General features: G+C 33.7%; 1 protein-coding gene across 5 annotated transcripts in view; it reads right to left on the minus strand.

Moving 5' to 3' along the window:
* Positions 1-281: 281 nt before the first annotated feature.
* The window catches only part of DMXL2 (Dmx like 2), a 150,628-nt gene continuing 135,347 nt past the window's right edge, over positions 282-15,562 (minus strand). For all 5 annotated transcript variants that reach the window (XM_031955201.1, XM_031955199.1, XM_031955200.1 and 2 more), the window contains 8 exons: positions 14,779-14,917; positions 11,719-11,779; positions 11,263-11,390; positions 10,555-10,632; positions 7,325-7,416; positions 6,670-6,722; positions 3,120-3,337; positions 282-1,747 (listed from right to left, as the gene is read on the minus strand). In XM_031955201.1, coding sequence (XP_031811061.1) covers positions 1,538-1,747; positions 3,120-3,337; positions 6,670-6,722; positions 7,325-7,416; positions 10,555-10,632; positions 11,263-11,390; positions 11,719-11,779; positions 14,779-14,917 — 979 coding nt within the window. In that variant the 3' untranslated portion in view covers positions 282-1,537. The remainder of the gene's footprint in view (positions 1,748-3,119; positions 3,338-6,669; positions 6,723-7,324; positions 7,417-10,554; positions 10,633-11,262; positions 11,391-11,718; positions 11,780-14,778; positions 14,918-15,562) is intronic.

Here is a 15,562-nt window from a genome sequence, read left to right on the forward strand (position 1 = left end):
TTTGGATCAAAAGACCATGGTCATTTGCAGATAAAGCAATATCCTCATTTTCTTACAAATGCTTGAACTGTTCTTCCACTGATGCCAGGCACCTAAAACAGTATCTACATAGCAGATTTCTCACAGATTTAAACCTATTAGCATTAAGAAGAAAACAAATGAGACCAGTCTTTAATCATTTAAAGGTTCAAATAAACTAAAAAATTGTTCCTGATTTTCAACGCAGTTGTATGCAAAGGATGGTAAAACTGGTCTGCTTGAATTTAACAAACTTACCAAGGTGAAACTTTAACAAACAACATTTATTTTTCTTTTACATACGTATTTCACAGTCTGTATTTCACATCGCCTTCAGAGAAAGGTGCTGTTATGCCATTATAGTTTACTATTACTGAACAAGCATTGACATTCTCATTAACGTAATAAGACAATTTGCTGGTTAACATTTAAATACATAGACACCAGTTCCAATATCTCAAGAACATTTTTTGGTCATAACCAAAGAATTACATCAAAATATGACAACATCTGCAAATATATTACAAGCAAATAATATTTAACTCTGCATAGTTTATACAATATATGGTGGTAATAAATAATATCACCAATATCATCAACTATTTGTTAACTGGCCCCAAAAAAGCCCAACATTCATTTGAAGTGTGGCATTGTACGCTCCATTGGTGTGATTTTAATATAATTTTTAAGTGGTATCTTTAATTTTTCTTGGGTACAAGAAAATATACTAAACTGGACTAAGAAAACAAGTTTTGGTTCACTTACAAATATTCCATGTTCACATGTTACATTCCTAATGTGAAGGCAAGTATTTAAATAGAAAATCTAGCAGTGAAAAAAATGTGAATGTACGAACTAGAAAGAAAACATTGCATTTAAGTTTGCGTTCATGTGCAAGTTACAGTACTAGCCCAGTAGAAACACTAACAGGAAAAAAAATTTCAGCAGAAAAGAACAGATGGGTCTTTCTCTCTCTGCAGTACATGGGTTTACTCTGTTCTATAGTTAAATTTTTTTTTTTTGAAGGCCTGGTGACCTGGAACTCTTAACGTCTTCATTAAGATCCTTCCCTTCATTACAAATAAGAAAATTGCAGGCATGCTTTCAAGAACTGGAAGAGAAACCTGAATCAGCATCAACATTTTAGGATTTTATTTTGTTATCCCAGTGCTCTTCGCTGCTGTGGCCTGTTAGTATCTATTTCTCTCTGAATCAGGTTGCTAAATCCCATAAATAATGCTAACCCTTCACTACACTAAGTATAATTTTTCAATACGTTAAATCATTACAATACAATGCATGCACAGCCATCCCACCTACTTATTGAGGCAGGCAATGCTCAAAATAAGTCAGCTGCTTTAATCAAATTCGATGTGAACAAATAATTGCAGTATTTTGTACTGTTTTCAGTTTGTCAAAAAAACAGCTCAGAAAGCACAATTAGTTCTCATACTGGATACTAGTGCAGCTTTTTAAAAATTTGAAGGTATATATAAAAATAATGCCCAAATCCTTAAGTTTACAGAATGTCAAAAATGCTATTGGGGATGTTAAAAGCATTGGGTAAAACTCTCATCTTCAGTGTGCCATCTGCTCCACAGGAGAAAAGTCGATTGCCTGGAACTATTTCAATCTTCATGACTCCAGCCCCAATATTTCTGAATATGGATTGTTTAGCATGCTCATTTTTAAATGAATGAATTAAGCCATGGCCGGTCAATCTCCACACCTATTTGAAAAGAGAATATTATAAAGTCAGCTGAAGAAACCTGGTTATAAAGAATTAAATTTAATTCAGAAATGAAAAAATGCAGATAGACGATCATCAATGTTGTTCCAATCAAGGTTCCCTTACCCATTTTCCCAACTTTTCCAATTAAATTTCCACCACGCCACTCAGGGCAGCCTCTCTAACAATGACAGCCTCTTTCCCCAAAAGCTTTACTGGGCAACATCACCATCTACACCATCCCTCAGAAGCCTCAAGCATAACCTGAAGAAACTTAATATCTCTCTCATTCACATTTAAATTTACACAGAAATTTTTTTTTCAAATCAAAGAAATGCCCACTTGATTAATCCTTAGATATTTTATCTCTTCTGAGAATAGAGGATACAGATAAGCAAAAGAAAACATTTCAGAAAGAACAGAATCAATCGATGCATATTTATTATAAGCTAACAGTGTGTGGGCACTGTGTATGAGGGACAGGATTAAGTGTGGAGAAGGTGACTCCTCTTCCGGGTTCCCAGGATCAGGACCATGCAGTCTTTTCAGCGAGGAGATTCCTGTTCTGAGATGAGCAAGGGGAAAGAACAGAGATCCCACATAACAGGTTAGGGCACTCTAAGAATTAAGCAGGCCAAGGGAAAGTCTAGAGAGGTCATCTAAGGCAGGGAGAAGGAAAACAAGTGGTAAGGGAACTCAGGAAAGAGATGGGGCATGAAGGGGAGAACTGGCACTAGCAGCAAGAAGTTTGTAAAAGGCTTTGTGAGTGAAGGGCAACATATATATAAGTTTTGCTTAGGGTCAAAACTGGTCTACAAGTATCAGCAGGCCCAAGTGGAATGAGAATCCCATTAATATCAGGCAACTTCTGATCCTGGGGTTCCTTCTCAAACCTCTACTGAAAGAGTTCTTTAGGAAAATCTGCCCACAAATAATTGGTATGTTGTACTAACTCTACAAATTAATCGGGAAATAACAAATATATTTAACAAGTTAAATCAGTCATACTGCTTCCAAATAAACATTTAAGTATCTTTTAAAGATGACTAACCTGTGGAAAACAGTTAAGAGGCATACTTGCCAACATCACCAAGAATAATCTAATGGAAACTAATTTTGCAAATTGAACATTTTAAACATATGGCCACAAACTAGTATTTTCTGAATTAAGTCACCACATTTTGAAAACATCAAGTTTTTCCCCAGACTGAGTATTAGTACATAATTCAATAATCTGTGTTTTCAAAATTATCAATATTAATTTACAATTATAGGTATATAGATAGATATAGATCACTTTAAGGTTTACAAAACACTTCCCATACATTATTTCCTTTGATTTTTACAATGAACTTGAAGCATATGGAATTACCTTTATGTTCCCCTCTGCTGATCCTGTAGTAAAATATTCCTCACAAGGGTCCAGAGCCATGGCCTTAATAGCCGAGTCATGGGCCTGGAATGTATGAACTATTTGTCTCTGCCGAATATCAAATATACAGACCCATCCTTTCCTGCCTCCAGAGATTAAAAGTTGCTGCTTAGGTGCATATTGAAGCACTGTGGCACCATGCTCATGGCAGGTGAAACCTGAGGGATGTAAACAAACATTCCAGACATGAATATTTCTACTGTGGCAAATCTAATGAATTTTAACAATTTTTATTGATGGTTCACAAAAGCTATTGAATCTTTTATTTCAAATTAAAAGGCATATCAATTTTAAATAAATTTTTATTCTTTTAAATTAAGAAAAATTAAAGAAGAAAAAATGGGATGCTGTGAAATGTTAGGAAAAGCAAATGATATTTAAAACCCCAAAGTACAAAACAAAGAAAAATTTAGAGGCAAATGTTTTACAAATGGGGGAAAAGACACTAGAGAAAAAGATCTCAATTATGAACTACCACCTCTGATATAACCTCTTGACAGTTTCAAAAGAACCAGTCCCAAAACAGGACTCATCAGTCCTGGTCTTTTTCAGAAATATTTAGTAGCAGATCTAAAATGAATTACTACCTGGCAAGAAAAAAACAGGTCAAACTTAGCAGATTTTTAACTCCCTGGCATCTCCAGAAAGAAAAAGGTAGAAAATGTAAAGTTCCTCCATTCCAAATAATCTTGCTCTGAAGAATACTCTCAAGTGTTAACATTGTAATTATGTGTATATGAATGCCAGATCAGCCCTTGACAAAATATAATTATAAGGCACTTTATGAGAACTTTATATTCTCTCATTTAATCCTCATAAATTGATAAGGTATAATAAGTATTAATATCCTCATTTCATATATGAGGAACCAATATCAGAAGTTAAGTAATTTCCCTTTCCATGACCACAAAGTGAGTAAGCAGAGAATAAGGACCCAAAAATAAATTTTCTAACAAGTAAGTTTTCTTTTTGTGTGTGTGTGAATTCATTTTCTCCATTCTTTCCTCTTCTCCAGAGTTAGACCCATTTTCTTTCAAACCTAATCTTTATTTCAGATTAAGATTCTGGAACTGACTCATACTGAAATAGAAATTACCAAATTATTATCTCTCTAAGAGGGGGAGAGATATTCATTTTAATATGATTTTTTCAAATAAAACAATGTAGCTCTAATGGAAGTTCAGGCATCAATTAGTGACATAAGTTATTTGGGGGAAGTAGGGGAAAGTAGGTTTTCCTAGAATTATTCATTTATTCTATAAACATTTATTAAGTGCCTACTATGTGTCAGGTACTATCTAACCTCTCTGAGAATACAAAAAAAAAAGGCAAAGCATACTCCCTGCTAAACAATGTAATATGGGAGACAGCATGTAAACAAGCATATACAAAGTAAATTATATACACGATAAATTAGAAATCATTTTAAAAAGAAAAGCCCTGGAATTAAAAGGGACTAGGGAAGGCTTCCTGTAGAAGGTAGAAGGGACTTAAAGGAAGCCAAGAAAGGCAAGAGTCAGAACATAGGAGGGAAACTGCTGTAGACTGGGGGATAACAGACTTAAGAAATGAAGTGTTTTATTCATGGAACTGCCAAGAGGTCTGTGTCACTGGACTGAAGACTGGAAAGGTAGGAATAGGCCAAGTTATGAAGCACTCTGAATGCCAAACAGAGCATTTTGTATTTGCTCCTGAAGCGATGGAGAATGGTTTGGAGTGGGGAGAGACTTGAGGCAGGCAGCCACCCTGACAGATCATTGCAATAGTCCTGGCATGAGGTGATGAGGGCCTGCATTGAAATGGTGGCAGTGTCAGAGAGAGAAATTTTGGAGAGATGTTAAAAGGTCAAATTGATAAGCACTGGCAATATATTATTCATAGAGGGTGAAAGAGGACAACTCCTAGGTAAAGAGCCTGAGGGACTGGAATCATAATGTTACCTTCTATAATGATACAGAAGATATGAGGGGGTAAGGTTTAGAGGGAAAGAACTCATGTTCTGTTTTAGACAAACTGAGTTTAAAATGTCTCCTGGAAATTCAATTCAAAATGTCTGAAAAGTATTTGGAGATGTGATATTCAGTCAGTAGAAATAGTGGGACAGGAAAATTAAGTATGATTTGAAAATTATCAGCATAAATATAATAATTAAATCCATGGGAGCTGATGCGAAGAACAATTAAAGTCATACCATGGGCAAATCATGCATTTCACCTTTTGTAGATGAGGGGTAGGGGACAAGATAATCCATCATTATAAATGAAATCGCAAGATATAAACTGCAACAAAAGGAAGGTTCTCCTTGCAGGATCAAATAATGGAATTGGAAGAATTGGCATCTATCACTTACCTAAAGGCAACAAGAAACCTAAATTCATGGGACACTTGGTCTTCTTTCTTTACAATGCATATAAGGAGCATAGGCAAAAAAACCACCACCGAGATTATATATCACGCACAAACACTTGTAAACTAAGTTAGTTTGCAACTAAATAGCTGGTGAATTCAATATAAAAGTAAGCATATATGAATACAGCAAAAATATGTTGGAAAATATGATTTAGAACTAAAAAAGAAAAAACAAAAGTTGAAATCTTATAAGACTACACAGAAGTCTCACACTTCTTTTATTCTATTATCTATTCCATACTGTTCATGAATATTTTTTTCCAATAAGAAAGTTGGAAGACTGTAGAAATGAAAGACACAGAATACCACAAAAATGAAATTAAATATAACAATAAATGGGAAATGACAAGTTACTGATGTGTGAATAATTTCTGAATCAGCCATCTGTACTAACAAACCATCAATTTAATGAACAAAGGTCAAAATCAACATTAAATCAGAAAGTAAACATGAGATTACGAGTATGAGATTATCATAGATATTCAATTTTTTTCTTTTTTATTGGTTGCTACTTCTAATAGTAAGTTTATGACAAATAAAAAACTTTTTTTTGAAAATTATGAAAAGACTGGCATTATTATCTGTTAAAACCACTGACTAAAATGTGGGTTCACATCATTCCACATATAATTCTCCATTTCATCAACTAAAAAGTACCTAATAATGATAAACAATTTAATTCATTTGGCACTAAGTTAAAAAAAAAAAAAAAAGCTCTTCTCATAACAATATTGTAGCAATGTTGTGTCTTTTTCTTTTCTTTTTTTCCAAGGGAACAAAGTGAGGCCTGATTCCTTACTCATATCTCTTAAGAAATGTTTGACTTATGATTTCAAATCAGATCTCCAGACTCCAAGTCCACTACTCTTTCTACTACTGCATACTAATTCTTAATCTATTTAAAGGTCTACTTTTCTACACTTTTTGAGGAGCACAAAACTGGAATACTTCATTTTAGGCAGTTTGATTTTCTAGGGCAATACCTATGGAACACAACAATGCAGTAATTTTACTTTACAAAATTCAAAGGAGGAAAGTACTTTTTTGTATATCATTAAAGTTCAAATCCTAATTCACTTACCATGAATGAGACTGTTTGCAGGTGATATCAGGGTATCCCAAAGACATACATTTCTTAAAAAAACAAACAAAAAGAGACATAAGCATCATTATGGGCATATACTGCCTTAAAATGTGTTCTCTTGTTTAATAAAAGTTTACAGTGAAATATTCATACTGTTGACTTGTATTTACATCTGTGTATACAGTATATAGAGGGTAGGTCAACCATTGTAACTATCATTATAACGCTATAGTATTAACAGCAGCAAATAAAATCTGAAAAACTTTGTTGATAGGTCATTTTTTTCTTACCCTTGTAAACATTTTTGTAATGAGACTTTTCACAAGAGGCAGCTATATTTTTACTGTAAGACAAGTTTTGCTTTTTTGTGGATTAGTTCTTTAGAAGAGGGAAAGCCCCTCACTGAAGCTGACTATCAACTAATTCATCTGTAACCTTCAGGCTCAGAAAGTTGTCCATGGTACTGAAAGGTAAACTTGAGCCCAAGTCTGCCCAAATCCAAGAACCTATATCACACTGCCATTAATAGAGAAAGATAATTACCATGCTTACTTTTTGACAAGAACTTCTTTTTACTAAACTTCACTTCTGGCTGTATTTCTTGGATGAGGGGAGGTGGGAAAGGAAGATGTGGGACAACTGACCAACATACCTGCCATCATTGGACTGTCCAGATGTGGCAACTAGACTTGAAGAGGTAATAAATGCAAAGTCACTTGTGGTTTTACCGTGGCACTGCCAACTCTACAGAAAACAAAGTATGCTCTGTCTTAGCCACACATCCAAAGTGTCACTAAATATTAAAATTCTTTAAAACAAAATATGTATACAATTCTACTAGTGATATACGAAGCACAATGACTATATCTTTTCTAAAATCATTATTTCAGAAAACAAGAAGTAGCTTAAAGACATCTCACAGTATTTGAAAAATGTGCAATACTCTGGTACCTAAAAAAGATTAATAAACATGTAAAACTTTAGGGCATGCTAAGGGATTACAACAGTCCAATGTCACACACTACAAAAACAATAACTAGTACACTCTTTCTCTCTTTTTGCATGCTTAAATGAAAACATGCTTGCTTAAAATGTAAATGTTTTAATAGAATGCAAAGTATCATTAATTATTTCTATGGTTAGCATGGTTTGGCCATTTATTATTATTTTAGTAAGATTCTGGGTGAAAATTCCAGTTCAAAAAACATTTTGTTAAATTATCACTGTCAACTAAGATCAATTCTAGGCACCTGATACTTCCCTATCTATTCCTCAAGGATGGACAGGACATGTCCTATTTAGCCATTTTTATGATTTCTAATGCCTCAAAAGGCCTTAAAGAATCCTTAAATCTTAGCACCAATAAGAGAGCTTACAAATATCTTAGAGACTATCTCCTACTCAATGTCTGTAATATCCTTGACATATGATCAAACAGCCTTTGAATACTTATTATGACAGAGAATTCAGTCCTTTACAGAATTATGTGTACTAGGCAGTGACATAAAGCATAATCTATACCTTCATGAAATCTATCATTTAGGAAGGAGATAAGACATCAACAGAATTGAGAGTAAGGCATTAAAAGAGTTTTTAATAAAAGGTAATGTGATGGGAAGTTCAATAGGGGAAAGAGAGGGCATGAAGGAAAGTTTCAGTGAAGTTAAACAGTCATTTCATATGGATGAGAGAGACACAAACAGACTGGAAGGAAGGAAAGGGAAGGGAGATAAGATTAAAAAGAGAAGAGTTTAAACTTGAAAGGTAAAAGGGATTAAAGATTTAAATTGTTTGTTTTTTAACAGAGAAGTGACATGATTAAATCTATGTACTTTTAAAAAGATTAATTTCAAAATAGTATGAAGGTGGAAAGACCTATTTGGAGACTATTGAAATATTACCATAACAATGGCAATGAGAGGCTGTAATTGGGTAATGAGAGTATAACAGAGAGGGTATAACAGGGATTCATGCTGAGACATGTTAGAGACTGAATCAACAAGCAAGAAACCAAATATGAAATATAACTAAAGGAAAAGATCAAATAATTCAAGGGTTTCAAAAATGGGACACAGAGAGAGAGTCAGAAGACTAGAGAAAGAAATTGGGATTTTATCACCTGCACAGAAATGCTTATTTAAAGCCATGGGTGTAACTAACAGCAAGCATCTACAGAGAAAAGAAGGCTAAAAACAAACCCTTGGGAAACATTTACATTAACATTTCAGGGAACATAATAGATCAGACAGCAAAGAAGCATTTAAAGAGATAGAAGAAGAATAAGGGGAAGGTGGTGTCTTTAAAACCAAGGAAAGAGAATGCCTATTTGAATGGGGTAATCAACAGTGTCAAAAGCTGCAGAAAGTTGAAAAGGATGAGGACTGAATATGGGAGGTTAGATTTAGAGATTTGGTGTCATTACTGACCTCTGAGAGAATACTTTCAATAGTGTGGGTGGTAGGGAAAAAGCCAAAACAGTGAAAAAGCAGACATATTAAGGTTAGACGATTTTTAAAAGTTTAAATGAAAGAAAGGAAATAGAGAGAGTATTGTAACAGAGTGAGTAAAAGAATCAAGGAGGTCTGTTCTTTAGCTTAAATCAAAATGTACCTCCTGTAATCTCTACTCATAGTTTTTAATTTGACCTTTTGGAGCCTTAAAGACTTAATCTCCATTTCAAATAAAGAGTCTTTCAATTTTTCTAGAGATGTTCAACTGAGGGGAAAAAGCTTATATATCAAATGATAAGAATAAGCTTCCTATTTTTGATGATTTATCAAGAAATTAGTAAATTATCATATATCAAATATCAATCAATAAAAGGTTAAATTCATACATGTTACAGAAATCTGTCATAGTTAAAAGGAGTCAACCAAGTAATAGAGCGGAAAGGAGCCAAAATTAGTATAATGTAGCTAAAAGGAAAGGGACAGAATCTTAAGGAATCAAGGAAAAAACTCTTCAGTGCAGCAGAAACCCAGAAGACAGAAGACTGAGGTACTTGGATTGAAAAGGTTTCTGAAGAACCTGGACAAAACCATTTCCATTAAATGGGAGGAGCAAAAGCTAGACGGATTCCAGAAGGTTAAAGAAGGAAATGGAATGATGAGGTAATATGGACAATGGGCACAGGTCAGGAAGTCTGTTAGTAAGAGAGAGCAAAATATTAACTAGAGGCTAAGTGACTACTAGTCAGACTGTTGCAAATGGGACTCCTGTTCTGGTCCTGATCAACCCATATCACTTCAGAGCTTCCCTTTGAACTCTGAGATTCTATGATCCCCATCTACATGCACTCTTAATATGGAACACTGAAATAAATCTCTACATAATTACATGATCCTAAGAAGGAAACCAAAGCTTTCTAATATAGATAAGCATGAACAAAAGTTTATGAAAGTAGAAAACAGAATGTGGAATGTTAGAACTGGAAGGGACCTCAGTGAATACCTGGTTCAATTATCTGATGATTATGAAAACAGCTTTCAATTAAAAGTACATTATAGCTTTAAAAGGCAATTTTAAACAAAGATCTAGCATTTTAAGGTTAATAAATGTTTTTTTCCCAATAACTCTGTGAAGTAGAGTTTTTGCATGATCTTAGTAAGGCTCAAAGAGTTTAAGGAATATGTGAGCTAATGCAGAATCAAGAACAAGACAGAAGGACACAAAATAAAGCCACTGACCTAATTTAATTATTAATAGTCACCTCCCTAGCTTTGAAAAAAAAAAGAGGTCAATAGACACAACCAGGTAATAAATCCAGGACAAAGTTTCAAAGTAACATCTCTAACTAGCTCCATGTCTCCTGGATCAAGTTATTCCTCTCACTATAAAGGCCTTACCAAATATCCTGTTGTGAGTATGTTTCACATTACTTACCAGATAAGGTTTGGGATTGGATGCAGTTTGATTTACTTGCCAAATACTCAGAAAACCTTCTCCATCTGCAACACCACACTGCAGGAATAATAAAAAATTAAAAGATCTATGTTTTCCAATCCTTTATTCCACTGACTGAAATATTTATGGGGAATGCAAGACATACATATTCAACTTTAATAATATTTTCCTTCATAATTTAATTTTACTGTCATCTACTCTCCCAAATAGTTGAGCACAGTATGTCTCTATCATTCCCAACCACTTTTCCTCACCCATTATAAATTATCCCTCCATTTTGGGTCAAATGAAACTTGAGACTAAAGTCTCTTTCAAAAGTTTGATCACAAGAGTAGACTCACTAAAGTAGACACAGTAATATTACCCACCACTTTGCTCAGGATTAGAGGTGTTTTTTTTAAATAAAAAGGTTACCTAATTAAAAATCTATATCAAATATCATGGATTTACATACAGCTCTACTGAAACAGCATATATGGAATGTGAAAGATCCCTAAAAGCAGAAATTAATTCATTTTTGTCATTGTAACTAAAAGAAAAGCCCTAAATTGATACTTATCAATGTAAATTAAGAACACTGAATTGACTTGTTAAGGCTATACTCTTCCTTTTCAAATTAGATCCTTATCTAGTCCCATCTAAGTAAAATTTTTAGGCAGATTTAGACATTCATCACCAAGGACTGACCTTGTTCCCTTGTGAATTGAAATACATCCTGGTAACTCTTGCATTGCCTGCTTGACGGAAGCACACCAGCTGCTGTGGACGAGACCATTCAAACATTCGTACGCTGCCATCCTGAGCTCCTGTCAGATCTAAAACGCAGAAGAAAATCACTAATGATGAAATCAAAAATATTTTCAATATGATAGCTAGTATTCATATGGTGCTCTACAGCTTACAATTCCCAAATAGATAACCCATTCCTCCTTTATAAATGGTGCAACAATAGTTCACAAATGTCATCATAAGATTTGTCCAACAACCAACTGCTAATAACTGGTGAAGCAAGGCCCTGGGAACCCACATCTTCTGACCTGGATCTAGAACTTAGGAGTACAGCAAAGATCTTCTATTCTGTCTCTGTCAATATGAAGAAGATATTTTTACTTATATTGTCTAGATGATAAATGAGAAACTTACAGTACTGATGAACAGGATGTGAAGTCATTCTCTTGACATTATGAAGATTTCTTTTCATAAGCTATAAAGGGAACATATTAAAGAAATGAATTTGATTCATGCTCCTCATAAAAAGAGCCCAAACTTCTCAACAAATTTTAATCTTGGGAGATGTGCTTCTACAATATAGAAATAACTTGTGTACAAAAAGTATTAGCTAGCATGTGATTTATACTCCCACTTCACCCCTTTAACCCACACAATTTAAAAACATTGCTTTCATGTGGCTCCAAAGCCGTTCATTCCCTAGGGTCTACTGCTGGGTTGGCCTAAATATTTGAAGCCCTTGAGTTTAACAGGAAAATCTACATCAGATACACAGCCTTTGCCTAACTTATTAGCTTTAAAAACATCTTTCCCTTTTATTCCAACTGCTACCTACACTAAAGGAGGAGAAAGAGAAGGTTACTTGAATCATAGAATTTCAAGACTTAGAAGTCAATTAGGTTCAATGACTTTCTACTCAAAACAGGCATCTCCAATACAATATTTTACTTGTACTTGAATACTCCTAGTAAAAGGGATCCTACTAGCGCCTAAGTATCTGAAGACAATGATCAGTCTCCCTGAAAAGTTTTTTCCTTAACTGTATTGGTTTTCTTTCTTCCAGGACACATATAGCAAGTAAAAGGCTTAGAAATTTTTCCAAGTCAAATCACCCCTGATAGCTCTATCTCGATATGTAACCTCACAATTGGTATACTGTCAACAAATTCAGGTTTGTTTTTAATAAAGAAAGTCATAAATGGTATAAGTCTTCTCTCACATGAGGCTTTCATACTGTGAGTTATGATTTTCCTTCATGATAGACTGCTCAAGTATCATCTCCTTACAATAAATATTACTAAGTAAACTTTACTAAGAATAAACAATATATGGTAATATTCTTTACTTTCATTAATGACTTCGAGATTATAAACAAGATTAATGATGGATTTAGTGGGCAGGTTTAACTATACAAATATTCTTCATTAAACATCAGTAAAGGCTATGTGTTAAATGGCTCTTGAGGAGCCCTAAGTGGCAACTTTGCTAATGATGTGACCTATCTTTGAACTGACATTAATACTGTTACTTAATTAACAGTATAGTCACACAATAACTGGAACATGATAATCTGAAAGAGCTATCAGCCCTAAGAAAGGTGTTAGCCCAGCTAAGGTTTAAAAAAAAGAATCAGAGAATCTTGGTAAGCTAAGTAGGTAAAGTGTGAAAAAAGTAGGGAAAGATCATTTGACCCATTCCTGATAGGCCTGGCTAAGCCAAAAATATAAGTAACTACCTAAATGGTGTGATTTGGGAAATATCACAACTAGGGCACTGATTCTATAGATCCCTCTACTACCACGCTATCATCCAGCTGACTCCAAATTCCTCCTATTAACATAAATGTATACATTTAGACATAGGCAGAAGATTATCTTTTAATGGGACTTGGAAGCAGGGTATGCTATAGATTCTACATAAAAAAAGGCCTTCCATCCAAAGAATAAATTTTCTACACACGAAATTAAATGAAAAAAATATTTGCAGCAGGCATAAATATATTCCTACATCATTAATATTAACATAAATGTATACATTTAGACATAGGCAGAAGATTATCTCTTAATGGGACTTGGAAGCAGGGTACGCTATAGATTCTACATAAAAAAAGGCCTTCCATCCAAAGAATAAATTTTCTACATATGAAATTAAATGAAAAAAATATTTGCAGCAGGCATAAATATATTCCTACATCATAACAATGATGTAATATAAAAATTATAAATTTTAATAAAACAATACTGTTTCCTCTAAATTTGTGGTGGGAGAACATTGGAGAATAATTTGTGTTAGTTTATCAAAAAGAAGTTGATACCTTAAATAATTATTTTGTTGCATAATTAATGAAGTCATAGAAATTTAATAGTTTTCCCAGCATTTTTACATATATTAGTCCTCATCTAATTCTCATTACGAACTGGTGAGGTATTCTAAAAACAGAATAGGAAAGATTAGCCCCATCTGATTCGTTAAAAAGCCAAAGAAAAGTTAAGTGATTCACATAAGACTATATAACTAGTTAATGGTATAACAAGAACTCGGAGCTGGATCTGGGAGTTGTTTTTTGAGGGGGAGGATACTAAATCCCCAGCATTGACTCTTTTCCCTGTAGGATACTTCCTATTTACTATATCATATTAAAAGAGGTACTTGAATTTCAAGTAGACATTTCACATGGAAACTAGTATCAGATCTCAAGTGATAAATAGAGTTCATTTTTACAAATTTAATCTTTAGTCTCATAAAATGTTAAAAATTAAAATCTCTGCTTTAAAAGTAGCCACCAGAGTGTTGTTGGCATTTTGCTTTAACTAACCCAATGCTGAACTGCAAGGGGATCATTTTAACCTTTTCAACGCAAAAAATAGTCACAGGAAATCCCCAGGGGACAGCAGTGAGAACAGTGAGCAAGCTAGCCTTGCCCTTCATTGACAAAGATTCCCCAAGAGTAAAGAACAGTAAAAAAAAGAGACAGTAAATTGGGTAAAAAAAAAATCTGTTATTGTTTTAAAGTGCTGAATTACCCATTCAGATAAAGTTTCATGAATGTCATTTGTTCCTTCTTTATTTTATTTTTGAACATTTTTAATTGAACATTACTGATCTTCTAGAGATCTATAGACCTATAACCAAATCTACTTATTCTCAATCCTTTACAATTTGTTGTTTTCCTGGATAGCTACATGCTTTCTCCATATCTGAGTCTCAAGTATCTCTAATATCAAGTTGTCTTTCCCCTTCAAAACTGTACTACAATAACAACCTACAGATTCTTCAGAATAGGAGAATGGAAGAAAATTCCTACTACCCAACTGCAAATGAAGCAATTATATTTTATATTCCTAACAATAAGAACACTCATACATTTTCTTGAACACTAATAGTAAACATCAGATATTGCTACTAGTAAACACAATTTTATTTTAAAGGAAAACTATGTTCAAAAATAGCACCTTTACTGAACAGCATACATACCACACCAGCTCCAGTGCTTGTTTGTCCACTGCCTAACCATGGCAAAGAAGAAGATGGATGCACCTGACTCACTGTAAAGGATGTCGTTGGGGCCTGAGAAAGAGTTGTAGTAGAACCACGATAATCAACGTCATCAGAACTGGGTGTGCATGTTTGAGGGGAGTGGGGAAAGAAGGAAAAAAGAATGGGAAAAAGGTGGGAGGGAGAGAAATAATTACTGTGGAGTTCCATTTTCCAATTGCAATGCTATTTAGATCAAATATTCATGGTATCACCCAAGAGGGAAAAAAAAAATAAATCCTACTGGGAAAAATAAAAATATTACAAATATCCACTATTGTGTATAATATTTTAGAGACACTGGTTGACTATGTTTATGTAGCCAGAAGTTGGGCTTTTTTTTGAAGGGTGTGTGGGGGTATATATGTGAATATATACATATATATGTGTGTATATATTTTTATATACATGTATATGTATATTATGTATTCAGTTTTGCTTATATCAACAATTAAAAAATTAAAAAAAAACAATTAAAATGGTGGGATTTTTATTGGCATAAATTAGCTAGAAAAACTGTTAAGAGAAAAACAAGTTTAAGTCAATATATAAGTTTCCTCATGAATGCTCAATATGGTTCATGCTTTATGGAATTCGTAAATAAAGAATGCTTTATTAATGTGCTCTAATAAAGTTGCTGAGGAAATTTCTGTAAAAATAGTTTTCCCATTATAAAGCAATAAATAAGGAGAAATTTTCCATGGGGAAAAATCTCCAAAGACTG

The sequence above is a fragment of the Sarcophilus harrisii genome, chromosome 2 (genome assembly GCF_902635505.1).
Source record: "Sarcophilus harrisii chromosome 2, mSarHar1.11, whole genome shotgun sequence".
In the NCBI taxonomy this organism is placed as follows: Eukaryota; Metazoa; Chordata; class Mammalia; order Dasyuromorphia; family Dasyuridae; genus Sarcophilus; species Sarcophilus harrisii.